The sequence below is a fragment of the Thunnus albacares genome, chromosome 15, assembly GCF_914725855.1.
Source record: "Thunnus albacares chromosome 15, fThuAlb1.1, whole genome shotgun sequence".
Classification (NCBI taxonomy): domain Eukaryota; kingdom Metazoa; phylum Chordata; class Actinopteri; order Scombriformes; family Scombridae; genus Thunnus; species Thunnus albacares.
Window position 1 is genome coordinate 5,723,505 of NC_058120.1, and position 23,337 is coordinate 5,746,841.

At 40.8% G+C, this 23,337-nt stretch overlaps 1 protein-coding gene across 1 annotated transcript; it reads left to right on the forward strand.

Moving 5' to 3' along the window:
- si:dkey-16j16.4 lies at positions 1-23,229 on the forward strand. Its single transcript, XM_044376011.1, has 5 exons — positions 1-617; positions 10,470-10,551; positions 10,756-11,267; positions 15,104-15,157; positions 19,348-23,229. Exons 1-5 carry the CDS (start codon positions 549-551, stop codon positions 19,471-19,473), a joined length of 843 nt encoding a protein of 280 aa, XP_044231946.1. The 5' UTR covers positions 1-548; the 3' UTR covers positions 19,474-23,229.
- Positions 23,230-23,337: the final 108 nt, after the last annotated feature.

Here is a 23,337-nt window from a genome sequence, read left to right on the forward strand (position 1 = left end):
GAGGAGCACTCTGTGAGTTCGTGTAACTGGTGTGCATTTGGTTGTGTGTATGTGTGTGAGTGTGCGTGTCTGAATGCGAACAAGTTGATATTATTTTTAAATTTTCGTAACATCTTTGAATTAAGCAGTGGAAGTAAGTCGGGCCTCCGGCGAGTGGGCCGTCTTTCAGAGCCGCCTGAGGAACAGAAAAAGACTTTCCACAACAACAACGCAGACTCAAATGAACTCGAAAATAACAAGTTTGCTACGCACAGCCTTTGAAAACAAGCCACATCTACGCAGTTTAACGAATTTCGATTCATCTTCTTTTTCGACACTAGCTAACTTGGAGCTAAGAGTCTGCAGCTGCTCACGGTGTTTTTTTTTTCTTTTTTTTCTTTCTTTTTTGTGGTTGTCAGTTTTCAGTTAAGTGATAACGTTAGTCCCGTGTGCCTTCTTTTAAATGAGCTAAAGTCGTTCATGTTAGCTAATGAAGTTGTAACCGTCACATAAGAGACAGTAATAAAAACGTTATTGTAGGGGATAAGCCATAAGCTACTCAAGCAAAAATGCTAAAGACTCTGACGAAGAAGCTAAGAAGACATTCACTCAATGAGATACATCCTTTTCAACTGAAGGTAAGTTTGTCTAAGTTACTTACTATTGTAATACTACTGTTGTAACATAATTTAAAGCCATGGGAAGAAGTTGTCAGTACACTTGTACAGTACTGAAATACTCAGTTCAGTACGGCTGAGAAGAAATGAGCTTGTTTGTGAACAGCGTGGCTTTACTTTTGTCTTGTGACTTGTTCATTTGTAGGCCAGTTGACTACGCAGTAGCTTAAACACTGCGAGTTATCAGCCTGTAACCAGAATGGGGTTATTGTGAGTTCATTAACACTTTCTCTCTTTCTGTTTCTCTTTCTTAAACACACACACACGTTTGTACAGCTATTGTTGTAGGACATTGCACTAACGTCTATTCATTGTGGACAGCCTAACCTTAACCTCACCTCAATTCACACCTTAACCCTAACCTTGACCAGGACCCCAGGAATAACATTTTGCCTCATTAGGACCAGGCGTTGGTCAACATGAGGACTACTGGTCCTGACAATGTCGGTGTTTATACTAAAAGGTCCCAATGAGGTAACAAAAACATGCACACACAAACTGGGAGACAGACAGCATACTTATTGTACAGTCATGAAAGCAGCTGAGCCACTCTGTGGAAATAGTCTGTGTGTGTTCTGATATATTCAAGCACGTGTTGTTTGGAGGTATTTTCCGCCTCTAAGCACCTCAGACCCTTCATTACTATGTTAGAGGGAATTTTCTCTTCATGGCTTGCAGGTCCTGACCTGATGTTTACAAGAAGAAACCAGAGATCCACATTGCTACACAAACACATCAGTAAACATGTGGCATGTCAACAAACTGTCCCGCTCCCAGATGGACACTCATTGACTCATCAGCAGCAGTTCAGCTGTTTGTCATTCGAGAAAGTAAATCATACGTGTGTGTGTGTGTGTGTGAGAGAGAGAGAGAATAATATGTCCTCACCAACTGGCCAGAGTTCTCTCGTGTGTAAGACAGGATAATCTATTTGAGTGACATATTCATACCTGTGAAGCCAGTCCAGGTTCTTCATCTACAGAGGGAACGGCTTGTTTTCAAGAGGAAACGGTTGATGTGTGTGTGTGTGGTTTGCGAGGGGGAGCAGCAGTGGAAGCTAATTTGGATGTATACAAAGACTATAAAAAAAACCATTTCAGTAAAAACCTTATTGTTGTGAAATATAATTGTCCCGACATCTACAGTCTTTACCCTGCAATTTTCCACAACTGAATCCTTGGAAGTGTTCCCCAATTGTTACCGCCTGCTCAGTTTACATAATGCCGCTTTTTTGGTGAGGAGAAGGGTGAATTGTATCCTGCATGGGTCACTAACTTGCCCCATCCACAACACTATTGTGCGTCAACCAACTGTATAGTCGCATGGCAGCCATTTTGTGCCAAAGGGCTCTCGTTCAAAGGCCTGGCTGAGGATACAGGGGAAAGTGTGCCGTCCCTATTGTCTACTTCTGTTTGTGTTTGTTGCTCTGCTCAGTGGTAGGATTCTTTCTGGACACTCGTCTTTCTTTGCCCCAACAACTTTGGTGAGTACAGTGTCGTTACTATTGATAGGAATCAATAGACTGGAACTGTTCTTTAAAGGGGTACTCCATTGATTTACTGCACTTCCAAAAAGTTGCGAGAGAACTGATGCAGCAGAGGCCGAAATATCTGGACCCTTAGCCTCTAATGTGGATCAGACAGAAACACCGAATGCTACTAGGGCTGCAACTGAGTATTTTCATTATCGATTAATTGTTTGGTCTGAAAAATGTCCAAGAATGGTGAAAAATGTTAATCACTGTTTCCCAAATCTAAAGGCAACATCCTCAAATGTCTTCTTTTTATCCTGACTATAATTGATTAGTCCATGACCCAAATATATTTAGTTTAGTAGATAATAGATGACTCAAAATGATAGTGGATAAAATAGCTGGTGATTCATGTAGATTAATCAACTAATTGTTGCAGCTCTACTCAAAACAATGGATTGGTTAAAAAGGTAGTTGGCAATAAATTTTCTTTCGATCGCCTAATTCATTTTTGTTGTCTCTTGTTACTGCATTTCCCATAATGCAACTCAGTGGCAGATTTTGTTAGACCTTTCTTGCATCATAAATGGCTTTCAAACTGTAGCCTACATTCCCAGTTTGTAAAGCAGGCTTTTTTATAATTTTGTAATCTCATAGCACACGATGATGACATCATCAGGGTTATTTTCACCCTCCAGATCCAGAGAGGTCATTATACAACTGTTCTCACAGACTGAAGTCATTTCCATGACAAGCAAACTCATCTTCATGTGTCATTGGTGGTATGTCCTTTTAAAATTAACCAAAAGTCTTATTTGGTTAAAGGACTCAAGTACAGACAAGTACTGATGTTTAAGGTGTAGCCAGAAAACCAAGCAAAGGTACTGCTATCAGTCAGCCATTGATGGTCAGATGTGAGCCCGCTTTCAGTCCATGTTTCCTGTATGCCTTAATAGTGACGTCTATTGTTTTGAATATGATTATTAAAGCAGAATTCTGGCACCAGTTGGATTCAATTTGATCTTTTGTTCTAGCAGAGCGCTTTTCTACGTCGTCATGCTTTTCAGAAGTAGCACAGATAATATTTGAGTTTGAAGTAGGTCAGGGCAATTTGGCAAAAAGTTTTATCACAATAATTTTTTTTCAGTCGGTATCAATATATTTCATGATATGAATCAAGGTAATATTTTTTGAACTTCAAAGTTCCCTTAAACTTAAATTTCTGTTAGGATTTACTTTGAGTGGATTCAGAATGTGAAAATGACCAAGAATTGTATCGGCTGCAAACAGAAAATTATACAAAAATCAACTTAAATCTTCTCAGTGTAAACTTTTTGTTATGTAACAGCCTTCAAGCATTACAGGAGACTAAAAACTAAACTCACACAAACTTGGTTTCCAAAAGGGCAAAGTCAGAAAAGCTTTTCTTTCAGCTTTCAGATCCATTACTTACATTAGCTTCTTAAATCATGCCTTTTGCAAGAAAAAAGCAACAGCATGTGTTAGCCTATGTCTGTGTGTCTTTTTGCTTTCTTGCGATATAGTGTAACACTAGAAAACACAGACAGGACAGTTTGTTGTTGGGGCTTTTCTGTCAGCAGCTCTTTGCTGGTTCCAGGGGACGGGTTCACTGGTGGTTGTGACCGTAAATGCATGCAGTCTATGTGCTCCATTGAGTGACAGTGTTTCAGGTATGTTGATATTGTGGCAAGCTGCCACAATATCAACATTGCCCGCCACATATTGATTTTCTATTTTAGGAGCTGCGTGCCCTCTCTCTCTCTGTCTCTCTGTGTCTCTCTCTCTCTCTCTCTCTCAAACACATGACAACAGACCCATCTGTGAATAGCATGATATTAAACATTTCTCCGGTACAGTAGGTGGCAGCATGCACCTTTAACGCTGGTCTGTAGTCTGCCAGTAAAACCAAAGAAGAAGAAGAGGTGCGGCGTATGTGTGCTTTTCGTTAAGCTAACATGTCTCCTTACTTCCCTCACTCGCGTCTCTTACTTGCTTCTCAGCTCCTCCCAGCAAGGATGCGAGAGATGCGAGGAAGAGATGTGAGGACGGAAGAATTGATATTCATCAAACAGCTCATCAAGTCAGCTATCAATATATAGAAATTATTAAGTAACTTTTACTTAATTTCTAGGCTACATAGTGATAGCTGGAAGGAAAACACCTGATAATGGCTCCAGTTTTTTTTCATTTGATTATAGATCTATAGCAGCTTTAGTTTGTGAAAGTCTGATGTGCTTTTCACGCTCAGGATGATTTTATAGGAGATATGCAGCTGTGCAGCGCCATATTTTCCTGAAGGAACTGAGACGTACTTGAAACGGAAAAGAAGAAAGGAGAAGCATTTGGCTTATGAAGAAAAACAATAAAGTTACAGAGTGTTTTTGTGATTGATTCATGATTCAGTAATTTTTATTTCATGAATAAATATGAAAAACTGCTGTTGGTGCCGTCATTCCTGTTCCACAGGTGCTTTTCCTGATCTGCTGTATTATAATCACATATATTAATATTACTACATTAAAGCAGTTTCCACAACAGCGTGACTATACACTCTCCCATCAGATCAGCAGACCATTCAATAGACACTCGATCAAAGAGGTAAAAAACTTCCACAGAGGATACACTTGTGGTTGCGAGGAAGCATAAATTAGCCTAATGAAAAGCACTACTAGTTGTTGGCTTTTCCCCGCGGAGAAGACGTCTGGCCAAATCAGTCTTGACATCACGCATGGTTAGTATCATGAACACCTCTGCACAAATTTTTCCAAAACCGATGCATTTAAGTTAACTCTGATAAGTTAGTGTATGTTCTTAACACTATCTTGGAGACCCAACTTTTCAAATAAGTTATTAGCAAGCATGCAGGGCGGTAGTGGACCTCCTGTCATCCCATGGAGGATGTAACATTAAACTAATGTTGAGAAGAATTTGCAACGAGAATTGAAAAAAAAAAGGACAACGCAATGTGCTTTACATAGAATGACAATACAATTCCAACATAATGCATTCATTCAGGTATTTATTTGTCATTAAGTGCTTGGCAATTAAAATATTTGCAGTGGAGCACCTTATATGCAGTATTATTTAATACCATCAGCTACTGCCACACATAGATTCTAATTCTGTGGAAAACATTTATTAGTCATATTTTTATAATAATAATAACATTAATTATTATTATTATTATTGTTGTTGCTGTGCATCTCTCTCTCTCTCCCTCCCCCTCTCTCCCTCCTTCCTCCCCCTCCTCTTTCTCTCTCAACCCAACTGTTTGAGGCAGATGGCCGCCCACCTAGAGCCTGGTTCTGCTCGAGGTTTCTTCCCATTAAAGGGGAGTTTTTCCTTGCTGCTGTCGCCAAGTGCTTGCTCATGGAGGAATTGTCGGGTCTCTGTAAATTAAAGAGCACAGTCTAGACCTGCTTTATGTGAAAAGTGCTCTGAGATAACTTCTGTCGTGATTTGGCGCTATATAAATAAAATTGACTTGTTTATCCACAGTATCTCCTTTGTTTATGGTTGTTGTGACCGCTGAGCTGTCGCTTTCTCTGTCAACACTTGAAGTTTCCTCTGAAGGAGCGCTCATCTCTTTGATGACTCTTGTATAATCAAAACAGTAGCATGTGGTTTGTTCAGCCAAGTCAACCAACCGTGTTTGTGGCGTGGACTGTTATAAATACTGCCATATGATTGGTTACAAATAGCTTAATTCCTGTGATTTTATAGACTGTTATGCATTGTCAGGCATTGCTTCCTATCAACAGTTACATCAAAGTTTCTAATTTTCTTATTGTTTAAATTTTATATGGCGATGACTTGAGTGTATATATTGTTTATATCGCACAGCCCTCGTTTAAAGTCTACCTCAGTGGTCACCGGGCTGAATGACCATTGCAGGATAGGGACTAAAGGTTACTTAGGCCCTGTTACAGTACCATTCCCAGGAGCGTACTCTAATCAAGACTACTTACACTACTCTGTGGGGAAGATTCACTGGAGTGTGAGGGGAAAGAGAATCAACCACGTCTGACCCTGTGTTGTGTGTTTTCATGAGAGGGGGAATGGAGTGTGACAGTGTCCATGTCAGTGTGGAAGGGCAGAGCAAAGCTGATATGTGTGTGAACTGGGTGGTGTGTGTACACTGTGACATTGCCATTGATCCAGCTTAGCAAGCTGCTCAGCGATGCAAGGGACTGACAAGGATTTCATTCAACTGTTCTTGACACACAAACACACAACTCTTTGTCCTGGCATGTATGCACAAAAGCAGTTTTTATGCTTTATTCATGCAGGCTCACTTTCACTTTGCTCATGTGTCTCCCCGCTCTCTGAATGATATCAAGTATTCTGCTATTACTTTGCCTTAATAGACACATGTGTGTGACAATACAAATCACAAGCTCAGTTAGACAATCTATAAATTCTGAAGTTGTGCAGCTATGATAAAGACAAAGTGCCAAATGTGCAGCCTAGAATGTTTCATATTAGAGAAAATCTTTAAATGTATTGAAACCTGCCAAATTATAAATGGCCATGGTCATGACATTTTGTCTCCTTGTCACTTTTTAAACTAATTTTCTAGGAATTATAGATAATAGGTAGTGCACAACAAATCATATCACACTTGATATTTTCAAATATGTGCACTGCATATTGCATCGCATAATAGTAGAATTGATTAACGAATCAAATCATCATGTAAACATTAATTCACCTGACTGGCATCCTTCCCTCAAAGGTTCAGACCTCTAAACGGAGCAGTGAAATACTTTGTGGACAACACACAATGTTAGAAACAGATAAAGAGGTTTTCTCAGGTGCACTGCAGGTCTGTGCTTCTCTCATGGCCGTAAGAAATCTTCACCTCAAACATAATTTGAATATTTGTCATGCAAAGTAGCAGTGGAGCCAGATTTAGTAGTTGGACGAGATGATGGAAAACACTACAAATGACTGACTTGAAGATAATATTTGAATGATGTTTGGAGAACGTATTGTTTATTCAAGGCTTTTACAGAGCTATGGCTAGCACGCTAATGTGGAAGCAGTAGCAGAGGGTCAGTTAGCTTTTTAAATGTAATTTTCACACTTGTTTTTAGCTTAGCACATTTCCTTCACCACGGTTTGTTTTCAGCATGAATGCGATGCTAATGACTAATAAGCGTGTGGGGAAGGGTGTGACTGTGGGTGGTCCTGACCGAACATTGGATTGGGTTGTGTTTGTGCACTTCATGTATACATGGTGTACTTTCTACTTTGCATTTAGTTCCTTATCTTGCTGTATAAATATAACACTGTTACTTTTACTCTCATCAGAGTGCATGTGGGTACTTTTCCAGAAATACTTTTCATGTGGTGCCAGTACACAGCAGTGAATTTTACTAATCCACCTTATGAATTTCATAATCCAACCAGCACAGGTCCACCTGGACAAGTGATAGCTGGTGTTTTTGTTTTAATACATTTTACCTGTACTGTAATAGTCCATCTTTATAACTGAAGAAAGAAAACAAAAACACACTACTAATTTTAGTTGGTATGTAGTATCACTACAGCCACAGCGTCATTTTTTTCTGGCCAGTTTTTTTTCTCCTTATCAGGGAAGGAGTGCTGGAGTTGTACTGCTGTTCATCCGAAACTGACACTTCTGGAAAGGCGGTATCGATGCTTAGCTGCAGGGATTAAAGTATGAAGCAGCCTATCCAGGTTGGAGTGGTGCAATCCAGGCTTAACCACAGCATTATACACACAGCTTTATAAAGAACTGGAAGTGACAAGAAAACCTAGCAAGAAGAAGTGTTTGTCCCAAGAAGTTTTATAAGCATATTTTCATCAAGTACATCAAATATTGTCAGATCCAGCTGTTAAACTTGAGTGTGATGATAACACGCAGACTACAAATTCATTCTTGTACATCAGTTTAGTTGCTGATTCTAGATTTTATGGACATTTTCAATAACAAAGTCTATTTTGTATATGTTAGAGCAAAATTGCACGAGAACATCAATTTAACACCATATTTCAGAAGAGATGGTGTTACAGTTTGTTATAATGCTTCCTTACATTTTGATACCAGATAATTGTGAGAAATCAGATGTCATGACATCTCTCACGTTTGCAAAGTCTAGAAAACCCACGCTCGACTGAGGTTCAAAAACTGTACTGGGAGTGAAACAGCATTCAAATACTTGTGTGTGCACTCAGTCTTTGTTTTACACTCCCAGATGTGATTTGCATGTCTGAACTTTTTATGGTCTGTTGACACAGACCTTCTTTGCATAAGTAGTTATTCCCCAGATAGAGTACTAGTTATTCAAGTTGTGATTCGTGTCAATGTGATAACAAAATACTTATGTGTGCTACTTCAGACATCAGCCAATATCCTTCAAGTGAACCACACACGTTCTATATTTCTGTTATTGTCTGATCCATTAACAGCATCTTCTGAGGTGGTCCCCAAGGGGAAGAAAAGACCAAATTGTTACTGTCAGTTTATATTTGACAGTAAGTGCTCTGTGGAGAAGCATCAGACTTCTAGATCAAAAGATGCAGAGAACTTGTTACCTCTGCAGCTTTAAATGGTAAAATATCTAAGAACTATGAGTAATCATCCTGCTGATCTCACTGAGCATGAATACAGATGTAAATGTCTCACACTAAACTGATGCCTCTTCTGAGTACAATTAAGACATGAGGTTTATGAACCACCAGTGTCGCTCCATTCTTAGTATCCGGCTGCAGTAACTTTTAATAGGATTTCAGCTGCTTCATGGATGCTGCCCAACAATAATTCACTAGAGTGTAGAGTCTAGCTCAAACCCCAAGCCAGCCACTTGCCAAAATACATTTCCTTCCCACAGTTATTCCTTGGTGTAATTTTCCTGCGGAGTTCATGAAGTGACGCTGTTTAACTCAAGACTCCATCATACGAGAGCCAAGTCTTGTACACTGGCTCTGGGCCTGTTCATTGAGAATCTGTCCCGCAACTCTTGTACCATTGAAAGGCAAGACAGCTGCACTCAGGCCTTATCCAGATATCTTAAATGTCAGTAATGGTGATCTTACCCTGAAATATTAGACTATATCCTATGCTATTTGATACCTTGAAATGTAGTATTCAGTACTGTGCTGGGTCATCAGTCTATATATGCAGACTGTATTTCTAATGTTTTACCATCAGACTTTAATTTAGCATTTTTCTTACACTACATTACATTGAAAGGATCTTATAGATGTGTGTCATTTTGTGGGCATTTTCAGAAACCACATTATGTGTTTACAGTAGAGTGTGTTAGATACAGCTAAGTGATGTGACAAGATGATTTTGATTTCACCAAAATAACATGTTGTGGGACAGTTTGTAAATTATACAGTGGAATTCACACTTAAAATGAATTGAATGCTGTCTGCTCTTGTTGGGCTTTGAGACCGTGGCTCCTTTCTCCCCTTTCCCTCTTTCTGAAGAGCTTCAGAAAGAAGAGGAGGTGTGTGTATGTGCGTGTGCATGTACGTGTGTGTGTGTATTAGAGAGTAGAAGGGAGGACACTGTGTATGTTGGTGTGTATGTATGTGTGTAAGCATACACACACACACACACACACACACACACACACACACACAAGCACAGATGGCAGCTGCTCAGCGAGGCCTCGGAGTGGTAATTACTGAGTGTGAGGCGCATTACTTAACTCTTAGCGTTGCAGTCTGCAGGGTATCTGTATTGTTGCTACTGCTGTAGATGAGGAATTGATTTTAAAGAGACAGTCTGTGGGAACAGAGAGTTGCCTGAACTTGGACAGCATCCTGACTCTACCAGTCCTGCTTTTTGTGACTTAAAGCATTCATATTTTATGTAATGCAGCTGTAGAAATTATCTCACTCTTTTTTTTTTTTAATGGAGGCCCATTATAAATGATGTTGCAGATTAGGAATTTGTTTTTTGGTCAGCTAGGGAAATTGCAATGGCTAATGTTTTACTTTTTACTTATCTGGACTTGAACTGAATCTGTGTTGATGTACTTTTGATAAACTGTAATGAATGTTTAATTGGATATGTGTGCCAGCTTTTGAGCTTCTGAACTGTGACTGACTAAGTATTAAGTGGCACTTTGTAATTGATATTCTTGTCCTCAACTGATTCAGTGAAACTGAATACATCCGTCATAATTGATCCCAAAGCAAATGAAATTTTTGAATTAAACAAAGAAAAAAGGGGAGGCTTTTTGGAGGGTTATTTTCCAACTCTTACCTATGTAAGGGTTAATATTCCAAGTATTACTATGTGGCATATTTGACCTACAGTATAAGCTCAATCCTTTTTCCAGATTTCTTACCATGGCAGTGGTGAGGGAGGGGAGAGTGATGACTCAGAGGGAGAGAACCAGGAGCTTGCACAGATTGACAGAGGTATGTGCCCTCTGCCCACCAAATGATTTTCATTATAAATAGATGATGATAGTCTCCATCACATGTTGATTAATATGCTTGTCAAGGAATGCCCTTAAATTGACCAATCACAAATTCAGTGTTGTAAATTAAGAGTATTTCCACTCTTTTGTATCAGTGTCTCCACCTTCTTCTTTGACATTTCCTGTGTATTGACTCCTCTAGAGAGACGGAGAAATTGCGCCCTCACCCCTTTGGCCACCAGCCAGCAGCACAACCAGGGTCCCCTCTCTCCAGCCCGATTACGACGCCTCCGCCTCTTGCTAGATGCCAATCTGGATCGCCACTCTTCAGAGGAAGAGCTGGAGCGAATCAGCTGTGGGGACAACAGGAAGTGGGTGTCACTTCCCCAGCGCCACAGCGATCACCACAGTAGCACCTCCAGCGATGAGGAGGTGCGGGACCTCTGTGGCTGCGGGTCGCCAGCTGCCTCTGCCAGACCGCTGGTTGAGCCAGGTGCTTGCCTGGCCGCCTCCCCCAGCCCTGTGCTCTTCAGCTCCAGCCCACCACGTAGCCTCAAGCCGCCCCCCATGCGCTTTCAGCTCCAGGTGGTGCAGCCAGTGGCACGGCCAATCATTTTGACCCACTTTGACCAGTCAGCACCTTACAGAAAGTATCGACATAGCTACGGTGGGGAACCAGGGAGGCCCAGTCTCGACCTAGAGAAAATGCAACAGGTTAGTAGTCCACACTATAGTTTAATACTTTATCACTGCCCAATATGTCAAACGGTATCTCATAATGTAACAGGCAGATTGGCATGACACTTATTGTACACATTAAAACTTACACATTACACATTCAAATCATCACCATGTTATTCATTCCATGTAACACTTTAAACTAGGAGTGTGAATGGGGTAGACGGCCTTAAAACATGACAGTGGTGGAGGAAGATCCTTCACATAAATAAAACTAGCAATACATTATAAAACACTCCATTACAAGTAAAAGTACTTTATTAAAAATATTACTTAAGTTACATATTGCCAAAATGTACCTTATGTATCAAAAGTAAAAGTACTTAATGCAGAAAATGGTATACTATTATATATTTTATTATTAGATTGTTATTAGTGCTGCATTAATGTGTAAGTAGCATTTTAATACTGTATTGTAGCTGGTGGAGGTGGAGCTAATTTTAATTACTTTATATCCTATTGGGTAGTTTAATCTAAAGCAATGCATCATATTTTGTAAGCTAATCATATGTTTTAAACAATAATTTTAAAGTAATGAGGAAATATAGCTGTCAAATGAGTACAATAGGCTCAGTGATGTAGAAGTAATAGAAGTAATTATAGATATACTCAAGTAAAGTACAAGTACCTCAAATTCGTACCTCAGAACAGAACTTGAGTAGATGCAAGTACATGTAAAATGACAATGTAGTAATGTTCTCAGGACATTTAGCAACTATTTAACTATTATCTGCATAATTATTACATTACTTATCTCTCACATCACTGTCAGACTATTGAACTCTCAGTTGATATCAGTTAGATGTTTAGCTTGGAGACTACCTTCATTCTTAATTACCAGGGTCCAAAATAAAGTAATATGACACACACACCTAATCACCTTTGTTATTTTGTTCTTGTTCTTTGTGTAGTTTTCTCAGCTGCTTTATCTACAGAATAGAAGAGAGGAACAAATATTTCTTTGAATTAAACGGTACATTTCAGAAATATGATGAGCTGAGGTTTTGCATATCTTTGTTACAGGATATGGTAACCACTATGGTGGTTTGGTAATGTCTTCCTGTTAGCTAAATTCATTTTATACTCCAAAATACTTAAAAGTAGATAACCACTTTGCCTAACAAAACATTTCAATATTAGATGAAGTATATATGTTGGCAATATCAATACAGTTATTATACACTACCTGCCACTGTAGTAATATGTGTATTTCAGAGAGAATGTTGAAAGTACCAAACAGCAGATGAGCATTACGCCACCCACTGAACAACACAAACAGTTATGTTGGGCTGCGGATTTGCTCCATAAATACAAAGATGTCCCTGCAGTCTAACCAGCTTCCCTCCACACACACATGGCCACACAAATGTGCACGCTCGCACAAGCAAACAAAGTCTTCCCTTTCCATAGCCGGACGCTCGCCACCACGGTGGTCTGGCTGGAGAGGGATGAAGGAGAGGGAGGCACGGACGGCAGATGTCCGCCCTCATTTCTCACAAAGGCTGGCGAGCGAGGGGAAACGATGGAGGGGTGGAGGCAGAAGGAGAGGATTAAATAAACAACAGAAAAACGACAGCCACTAATGAGTCATGGAGAAGCTGGTCCACTAATCATTAAAATCCAATAGACTTGTTGGCCCACACCATGGATGGGAAAGGGTGTGTGTGCGCCTGAGCGTGTGTGTGTGTGTGTTTGCAGAGAGAGAAACTGCAGGTTTCAGGGGTCCATATGTCCATGGGGTTTTTAGAGGGAAAGAACAGATGATGAGAGACAGCGGGCAGCAATGAGAGGGGTGAAAAGGAAAAAAAAAAGAAGAGAGAGAGAGTGTGTGTGTGTCGCGCTGGGGTACGCGTCTATCATCCTGCCTGTCTTTTTGTGTCTGCATGTGTGCATCCTCCTGTCTATGAGTTTGTTGCTGTATCTGTGTGTGTCTGTATGTGTGAGAGTGTGTGCACACTCAGTCAAGTGGAATGGGAGGTGCTGCAGGGAATACAATAGGGGGCCTATAGAGGTAGCTAGCAGACAGGGCTCCAGTCTCCCATTAACCCTTTAGCTGGACAACTTCCAGTCTCGAAGTCCGCCTTGACTTCCACACTGTCACCGTGTAATTTCTTTTATGGATGCTGCTTGGGAGTTTAAACCAAAGCAGAAAGACGAGTTCTTTTAAAAAAGCAATTTAAAGGTGTCAAAACCAGGGGAATTGTGTGTGATATGTGTGGTCGGTGGAAGAGCAGTGTACAACTAATATCTAGGATGGGTTGCAAAACACTTTTCATGTCCTGCTCCCTGATAAATTCATTTAAGACAGCAGACTTCTAAAATATCTGCTGTTGCAGATCTAATTATATAATATAATAGTTTTTTTTGTTATGTATGAGCTGGTGAAGATTCATCTATGATGTGGGATGAGTGAAAGCTGCAATCAAAGTTGTCATTGTTTGACTCTACTGATCCATGACTATCTAAGACAAGCTTACAAGGCTACTGTGGCCAAATGTGACCAGCATGAGCTGCAACCTTACACTCATTTATTTCATGATTTTCTTACAAGCAGAGTGAAAAAGTCAACATGTAGCAGCCCTTTTACTACTATACCTTCTTACTCGCCATTTTACAATCATAACATTGTTTTTGAGACTTTTCCTAACGACTAAAGAGCCATTTGTCACAGCTGACATCATCCTCTGATTTATTTCACTAAGGGTTATACTAAATTTTTGCCTAGATAAGGCAACCCAAGGCATACTTATTCAGAAAACATGTTTCATATTTTACACCAAGTCATTTCAATTTAAAATGTCATAAGTCACTGAAAACAAAACATATATAATAATTAAAAAAGTATCCACTCTCAAAGCACATCCTAAAACAATTACAAAGATAACCTTCAACACTTTTCCCTTTTTTATATGTTGTTTCTTGTGTTCTTCATGTCTGTGTCATTCCCGACCTGTTGGACGTCACTCATGTATGTTGAGGGGGCTGGTGTAGGCAGGATGACTCTGTTGTAGTTGTGTAGGTTGAAACAAGATCAGGACAAAATGATCAATATAAGTCAAATATTGAGTAAGATAAAGTTAGTTCTTCTAAAGTCATGATATTTTTGATAATTACATAAAACTGAGTCACTTGATCCCATACACTATTAAAAATGTGCATATTTTTGCCACCTTATCTTTGTTATCTTTTTTTTTTTTTTCCAAACAGCTTGCACCTAAATGGACTGTAGTGCCATTGATAAAAAAAGATAAGGGTTGGCAGGAGGTGAGCATGAGGGCAAGTGCACACCAGCTCTCTCCCACATCACAACAGCAGGAGTCTTGTGTTTCCATTCTTTCCTGTGCTCCCTTCCCCCTTAGAAGCTACATCCCCGACTCGAGACAATTCGATGATTGTGTGGTCCCTCCACCCCCGCTGGTTTTTTTTTTTTTTTTTTTTGAGAATAGTGGAGCTGCGTGGACATGGAGGGGAGTGGGAGACAGGATATTGCATAAGTGTCATTGACTGACTGTTTAGTTTAGTGAGACAGCTGGATTTAACTCACTTCCTTGATCATCTTGAATCAATGTTAATTGACTGCCAGTGTTCAGGTCTTGTCACATCAGATGTTCTTTAAATTTTGAAAAGGTTTAAGTAAAATATACTTAGAATCAACATTCACATGCACATAAGCCTGGTATGTACAGTTACTCATCTGGGTTCCAAAAGTTTATTGAACTGTACACCAGCATGCTACAGAGGTTTTACTCATGTTGAGGGAAAGGAACTATATACTCTTCATAGCTGTCATTCTACATTCTTCTTCTCCACAGAAAATGCTGCTGAAAAAGAACTGCGGAGGGAAAACACGGACTATAAAGATTCGGGTGAGTTCATTTTTATTCAACATACACTTTCCCATAGTAAATGAACAAAAACCCTCCTGTAGAATTTTGCCATGATGAATGTGCTCAGTTTAAAACTTTGCTGTGATGGCTGTCATAAAGATAAGTTGTTTACACAAGTGGTATTAATTTGAATACACACACACACACACACACACTCACACACTGGTGTTCCTTTTATGCTGAACCATAATAGGCAGTCCAGATCAGGGTGTCCATTACAGCAATGATAAGGTTGCTCGGCCCCCATGAACAGCCCAGCCTGTCTTGTCGCCAGCACCTTGATGTCCATCCAACTGCATACTGTGACAGCATCTGGCAACAGCGTTTGTTCCCATGCCATGCTAGCAACAGAGCCATGCCTGAGACGTCTGCAAATCTGATAGCACTATCAAATTCCTTTTGCAAACAGCGGCAAGCTAAACTCTGTTTACTGCACTGATACCTAAGACAAAGGAACAAGAAGGAAAAATGCAGTCTTGTCTCTTTTTCAGGTTGGTCTCGTTTGATCTCTTGATCTCACTCAACAACCTTTAATAGCTCAGCTTTACACTTGTCCCATTAGCGGTCTTCGAAGTGTACATTTACTCACCTAAATAGCTTTGTAAACACAAAGGTATTTTCCCAAGATTGCATCCTGAAGGATCTTCCCCTAAAGTGGTTTTCCTAACACAATGTCTAATAATCATCCACCAACTCAGCACTGCCACTGTGCATAGGTTCAGTGGATAGTGTTTGTAGTGAGTAAGGGAAGCACGCTGGAGAAGCAGAGTCGATTGGAACAAGCCCGGGCATCTTGGCACAGAGCGTGGCACTCCAGAAGGATGCACAGTGTGGTGAGAAAAGTGACGTTATTATCACCTTGTGTGGGATAGTGTCAATGGAACCTCATCACACACTTGTTTATGTACACACGCACACACACACACACACACACATACACCAACTGTAACAGCATTTAGGTTGCTCCAATCCTCCACATAGAAGCGAGAGGTATGTACGAGCGGGACCAATCTGTATAAAGTGATCTTTGAGAGTGGTTGAGGGAGAACAAGTGAGCGGCGATGAGAGATGGAGTTGAGGAGGAGGAAGAGGAGGTGGAGTGTTTTGCGGTTCCCTCGTGGTGTATTTCCAGGGATGAAGTCATTTTCCATTTATAGCCTGGCCGGCTGCTATCTGTTTAGCTCCACTGATACACAGAGATATTGCTCATTATCCTCTGTTCTCACTGGTGTAGTTGGTAGTGTTGTTGTCCTCGTCAGTGACGTCTGTAGGCATTGGGTATGTTCCAGTTGATAGATTTCCTTGAAGTGAGTACACAGCGAGTCTTGGGATTGATGAGCCATTTGGAGGCTTGTGTTGACTCTTGCTACCCTTTGTACCACTCCGTACCGTGAGCCATCCCATCTCTCCTCCTCTGTTACATCTTTTCTCTGCTGCTTTCTCTCTCCCACCTCTCTCTTTCTCCCCCTCTTTTATCTGTGGACCCTCAGTTTCCTGGCCTGGATCCAGGAGAGACACTGGATCTGGATGGGGCCCCAGCTTTGAGATTGGATTCAAGCATTCAAGCATGGGAGTTGTTAAGGGGTTGAGGAGGTCGATGGTGGTGGTAGTGTGTGTGTGTGTGTGTGTGTGGGTGTGTGTGTTTTAAGGGGGGTCATGTGGAAGCAGTATGAAAAACACAGCTTTGGTCGCTGCTGCTGAGGCCTTCCCCCTCAAGAGGGGTGGGGGGGCAATAGGAGAGTGGGGTGATGAGAGCTTCCCAGGCTGTAGCAGGCAAGAGTGATGGCGTCTGGTTTCAGCCACTGTACAGAAAGATTTGGGGGAGGGCAAGGCGAAGATTGATTGAGGTGAGGGAAATGGTGCAGATATGGAGAGGATGGAAAGGAAAAACTCAAATGAAGGAAAATGTGCTTTGATTTTTGATTGAGGGAAACTTCATGACTTGGATGTGATGTGAAGACATTCTTGGTCCTAGCATTAGGACACACCGATTTTAAAGGAATACTTTGACATTTTGGAAAATATGGTTATTGAAGAATTAGAATTACAACTCATGTCTGTCCATCAAATATAAAGCTACCACCAGTGGCCAGTTGGCTTGTCTTAGTATAAAGACTGTTGGAAATGTTTTTTCCACTTTGGTCTTTGTACAGGTTAAATAAATGAGATATAACATGTTAATTAGTGAACTTAGTTAATTGTGTTACCTTTGGGCAGAGCCACGGTAGCTGTTTCCACCTACTTCCAGTGGGAGACTCTTGACAACCACTATGTCATGTGACCGATGAGGTAACTGAGCTAGCACTATCGTTAGCAAGCTAATCAGCTAGCACATTTACTGCCGGCTGAAGACTATATTCGCTATGCCAGCTATTACAGTGTTATCTATGAGACCACGCTAGCTGTGGATTGGACATTGTTGCTTTATTTGAGAAAATGGTACTACAGACACATTTCAGTAGGAACTGATTACTGAAATTTATATTTGTTGCTTAATAATTACACAGTATTGGGGTCTCCATGATCTGATATATTTGTTGACATTGTGAACAGAGCCGGTGAAGTCTGTTGTCGAGGTAACAGAGCTGCAATACAGAAATTCTCGTCAAGAGTCTTGTGCTTCCAGCCTTTGAGCTTAGCTAAGCTAACCTGTTTCTAGCGGTAGCTTCATATTTACCATCAGAATGGTATCAATCTTCTCATCTAATTCTCAGCAAAAAAAGTGAATAAGTATATTCCCCAGAATGTCAAACTATTGCAACAACAGAAGGCTTGGTAACACGGGTTGAAAGTATTTCACATGTGCAGATTGGGGGCTAAATTACTGATCAACAGGACTAATTTATAACAAAATTAAATTTTGGGGAAGAGGCGTGAGATAAGTGAGATATTACTGGTGTTTTAACTCAGCCTTCCAACTGCTTCATGTGATGGTACTGTTTTCCACAAACTGAGGAACTTGTACCTGTGAGACTTGTACTTTGTTTGACCCGTCTGGGCCCTAAATGTCCATCAAACTGCAGATGTGACCAAGAGACAACTCTGAGGGGATTGCTAACATGGATAGGGAGCCATCCTGATGTATGACTCCCCCGCAGCTGGACTGACTTGCAGCTACCATATGGAGAACATCTTAACACAGTTCACATCTATCAAGTTTACTGTAACTTGTTCATGGGCTGTGATTTGTTTCTCCACTTCTCACTTTTTGCCTGTTTATATTAACATCGGTAGATAAAAGCGCTCTAAGTGATATTGGGAATTGTTGCCATGTTACTGTGGCTCAGTTGTCAGTGTTGAATCCCTAAAGATGTTGTCTGAAGTCATAGCAACACCTGTAGCCTCACATGCACCGTTAATGGAGCTTATTTCATATGCACTGATGTCACTGAGTACTTTTCCAGTAGCAATGGGGCACTCTCTCACTATCTCACTGCTGCAGTGGAAGCCAGTTGCAGAGATGCATCCATGTCAGTTTTCCTAGAGGTGCTTGCAAAGAGAAACATTGTTGACACTGAGCACACACACAGCCCACACTCACTTAAGTTCTCTCTCAGACCCATGGGAAAAGCTTCTAATTACACTGAGTCTATCTATCTCGAGGTCCTAATCTCTCTCAGTCCACCTTCTCACTAACTTCACTCCCCCTCAGCAGGCTCTGGAGAAAGTGCTGCCTCACTGCCAAATCCAACAAAGTCATTTCCTGTCGTTTCCTGTTGGGAGGAAAATGACCAGGGCTAATTTTAGACAGCGGGCTTGTAGAGCCACAAGAAACGAGGTTCAGCTCAGAGGGGGATGTCTCTGTGAGTGGAAAAGCATTTATGTCACCGAACCTGCAGCGTGAATGAAAAACAAAGTCACAGTGCAAGTGTTCTAACGAGGTGCAGTCATTTTCCCACCACTGCTAGTCTGGTTTTATGTTCCTTTTCTCACAGTCTCATGACACGACCACACATTTATGCTGCATCAAGAAAAAAACAAAACAGTGTCACTACTGACGTGAACTGACGACTACCAATAATACTATAACTCAAGGACAGCAGGTAATCCTGGCCCTTTGGCACATGCCATTTCCATCCGATAAAGCTCAAAAGCTGGATTAACCCAAACACCTACTTCTGACAGGCCTGTCACTCACCATGACCACTTGTCTCTCTTTCTGTCCACAGAATTTGACTGGCAGTCGTCCTCCGCCCAGGTACACGTACGATCCCTCCATCTTCGCCTTCCGGTCCCTGAGCACAGTGCCCCCCTGCAGCCCCCTGACCCCGTCCGAGGATCCTCCCTGCTCATAAGGAAATTCATTCACTGCCAGATAATCCTCTCCCCCCCCTCTTCATTCCCAGATGGCTGCTTTTTTTGTGGCTTCTGCAGCGAGACCAAGGAGTGACTGTTATGAAACAGACCGCTAGAAAGACTTTTGTTTGATGGTCGAACTATTGCACACTCAGGTAATCCCACCCTGTAACGCTGTCACTTTGATCATTATTCTCCATGTGAAATCAACAGGAACATTTGGAGAATAAAATGGCCTAAACAAAACATTTCTAAGGATATTTCAGGTATTGCATATTATATTGCTGTCTCTGAAAAGATCCTGTGATTGGAGAGGGAATGATCAAGAAACAAATATGGACTATGGACCAGAGGTGGTACAAAGGGACAAGGCTACAACCTGACTTTAGTTTTGGGCTGGATCAGTTTCAAGGGAAATAATGCATGTAAGACAATCAAATGGTTCCAAGGTTTCTTCCTTTGATGTGATTACTGGACATCTTGTAAGGTTCTTGGTAACTACATATTCTAAACATGGCGAGGTGAGTCACCTGATATCTTGTTATTGTCGAGATGAACATAGACAGTGGTCAAATTCGTCTGTCTGAAAACCTACTTCGTTGGATGTGTTATTTGAATATGCAGGTCATGACGAGCTATAACAAAATGTATGATTGTAGTTGAATAGTCAACCTTTGACCTTTGATGATGTACGTTTCTTAATGAATTTTAGTCCAGGTCAAAGTTAAGTACTTGTATCCTCTTTTCTTGCATGAATTCCACTGTTTTGCAGAAAGAGCGGTATGTTGAAATAAGGAAGTATGAGTATAGTTTGCTGCACATTTGGCAAGTGTATCTGGTGCTGTGTTATGCATAGCCTACTTGTAGTGTGCCATTTTTTTTTCCAATATTGTACCTCATTACTTTCTAGGTAGAAGAGGACCACTGGTATATCTAAGACATCCCAGTGTTTTCTAAAGATCTCTTAATGCCTTGAAATGACATTCCTGTTGTGTTGAATGAAACTTGAGGTAGTTCTCAGCTCTTGAAACGAGCTGATTAATTGATTAAACACAATGTCACCACTGTAACTAAGATTTTGCCGAAGTGAATGTAACATTGTGACATGTTTTCGTCCCTTGTTGCACAAAATGAATCAATAAATGCCCTGTGGCCTCTTGTTAAGGAGGTGATTTTTATTTGAATCAATATCATCTTGTGACATAAATACAGAGACAGCATCAATTCAAGGAAAAACATGAATGAAAGAGTGGTGAGACATAACAAATGCTGATGCTTCCATTCAGGACTCATTGAATGAGGTTGAGGATGACTTGCTAGACCTAAACTCAACTGAACACTTTTGGGAGATTTTGGAGTGATGTGATAGACAGTGCTCTCACTTCTATCATCAAAACACCAAAGACGGAACATCTTTTGGAAGATTGCTGTTCGTCCCTCTGGTAGAGCGCCGGAGACTTGTAACATCCATGCCAAGAAGCATCAAAGCTGTTATGGAAGCTTGTGGTGGCCCAAAACCTTTTTTAAAAATTTGTCACAACATACTTTTTAAGATGTTTTACTCTTCTTGAAACTCAGCATTAACTATATATTTTACAGAGGTGTGGTATTTCCACAGAATTTATTGGTGAAACAGCTTAAATTTCATATCCAACACAGAAACTTGAAAGCTGCACTAATCAGTATTTTTTATGTTAACAATTGGTCAAATGACTGTGTGTAATGTGAAAGTAGCTGCCTGTGGAGGCAAACTCTCATAGAATTATCACCTGAATTTACAGTTCCCCTCAGCTCAACGTAGCATACTAGCATCTCTCAGCTCACTGTTTTGGATTTAAGGATCCAACTTAAATATTTTGGTTCAGTCTCACCACTCATGAACCTGGTTTCCAGCTGCAGCAGGCAGCTGTTTTTAGTGAAAAGGCTCTGATAAACCCACCGTACACTAAATGTCAAGCACCACATGGACAAAGTTTGAAACTAGCTAACGTAGCTGGTGAACATAATGCAGATATTTCCCTTAGGAGTTGAAAAACAGAAAAAGACTGAATATTGGACTAACATTCATTAGGTGGAGAGAAACATGACTTCAAATAAATGCTAATGCTACTCTAACTGCTTGGTGGTGTAAATGCTAACATGTTAGCCATATCAACTTTGTAAGATATGTCAATTTTGTATTTTCAGCTTGGTCCTCTGCCCTCGACGTGGCCAAACAAATCAGTGCAGCTTTAATATCATGTCTACCAGTTCATCTCACTAAATTCAAAACAAAATGCGAATAGCAGACACATGTAATACATTCTACTTGTTGACAGTGGATGTCCAGCAGATAGCACCCACCATCATGAGGTCCTTTAATTCCTTCACTCACTTATGTTGCCCAAACTAGTTAACGCTAGGTTGCTTGTTCAAGATGTTATAAGGTTAGTTTGATCTTATTGCACAAATGACACAGATAAAAAAATATGTAACGCCTTAAAATAGAATATCTTGAGCATGCCAAGTAGCCCTGTAAACACTATACCCAAATTAAGCCTGTATGGAACCACTGCACCTTATCACAGGGTTATATTTTATCAGTGGAACATCATTTTCAATATGTGTACAATAATGACGTGCCAGGTGGAAGGACAGAGGACTTGTCTCATGTGTTTGAGGCAGGGAAGACTGTTTTCCATCAGTGATTAGTAGGTCACAGCACAGAACATCACGGCAAAGATCTGCAGCCAAGACCGCAAGCCTCTTTGTGCCAGATCATACCCTGAGAAACACTCTTTGTGTGTGTGTGTGTGTGTGTGGGAGCTTGAAAGAGAAAAAGCAACTCTGACGTCAAAACTGGGTTGGGTGTGAAGAAGGCCTGGTAGTGAACACCAGAGAGGACAGGCGGGTGGAAAATTTAGGGGAAAGCGAATCTATGAGGGTATAATGGGGTGAATGTGAAGTGTGTAAAAAAAAAAAAAAAGCTTAGAGCAACTTGCAGGTTATGTACAGACAATTTTATTATACATTTATATAACAAAAATACACTTTACATATCTTAAAAGAAGTGGAAAGTATGACAGTAACCCAGCGAACAGAGTGGGAATCCTGCTCCGGGCAAACACACACACCAATAGCTGACTCGCTCATAAAGACAATCTTGTTAAAAAGAGAACTTCGAAAAGGTTGGGTAGTGTGTGTGTGTGTGTCTGTGTGCGTATGTGCGTAGAGACACAGACACACACACTCCACTTACTGTAGCTTGAGTCATTATCAGCTTGTGTTTCATCCAGTAAGCCATCCAAGTGTCCAGATGGTCAGAAAAGCTGCTTCAATGCTCTCCCTCTTTCTCCCTCCCTGCTACACACACTCTCCTTGGGAGAAAATAAATAAATAAAAGGTTATGCCAGCGATCGACTGAAGCCAAATAGGGGAGGGATACAGATTGGATGTCAGGTGGATTTAACTGAAAGAGGAGCAGCCAAAGACCAGAAAGCTGAATTCAGATCAGTTAGCTCTCCTGCTCTGTCCCTTTCTATTTTCTGCTTGGATGATATATAAGAGTGAAAAAAGGACAAAACTCAAGTGCGGCCCATCTCTATTATTTGCAGCGGGTGAAAAGAGCCAGCGGGCCTGCTGCCCAGTGTCTGCTCTGAGGAGGGGGTGAAGGGGGCAATTCCCTAAAGCTTGCCAACGTAATGTGAATCAGAATGGTGTGCTTTTTTTTTTTTTTTTTGTTAACGGCAGTCTGAGAATGCAAATATCCTCAAAAAGATGAAGGGGCGAGAGATAAATGAGAGGTTCAGCGTTGTCGTCTCAACTTGTCGCTCTCGACAACGACGACGCTGAGTGGTGTTGTGACACTTCTGCTGGTCTGTTAA

What these genes read in the sequence shown, in the direction of transcription:
- si:dkey-16j16.4 (XM_044376011.1), top strand. Translation starts at nt 549, where the DNA reads ATGCTAAAGACTCTGACGAAGAAGCTAAGAAGACATTCACTCAATGAG. An exon ending in ACCTAGAGAAAATGCAACAG is followed by an intron (nt 11,268 to 15,103) that starts GTTAGTAGTCCA and finishes TCTTCTCCACAG; the next exon opens with AAAATGCTGCTGAAAAAGAA. An exon ending in CACGGACTATAAAGATTCGG is followed by an intron (nt 15,158 to 19,347) that starts GTGAGTTCATTT and finishes TTCTGTCCACAG; the next exon opens with AATTTGACTGGCAGTCGTCC.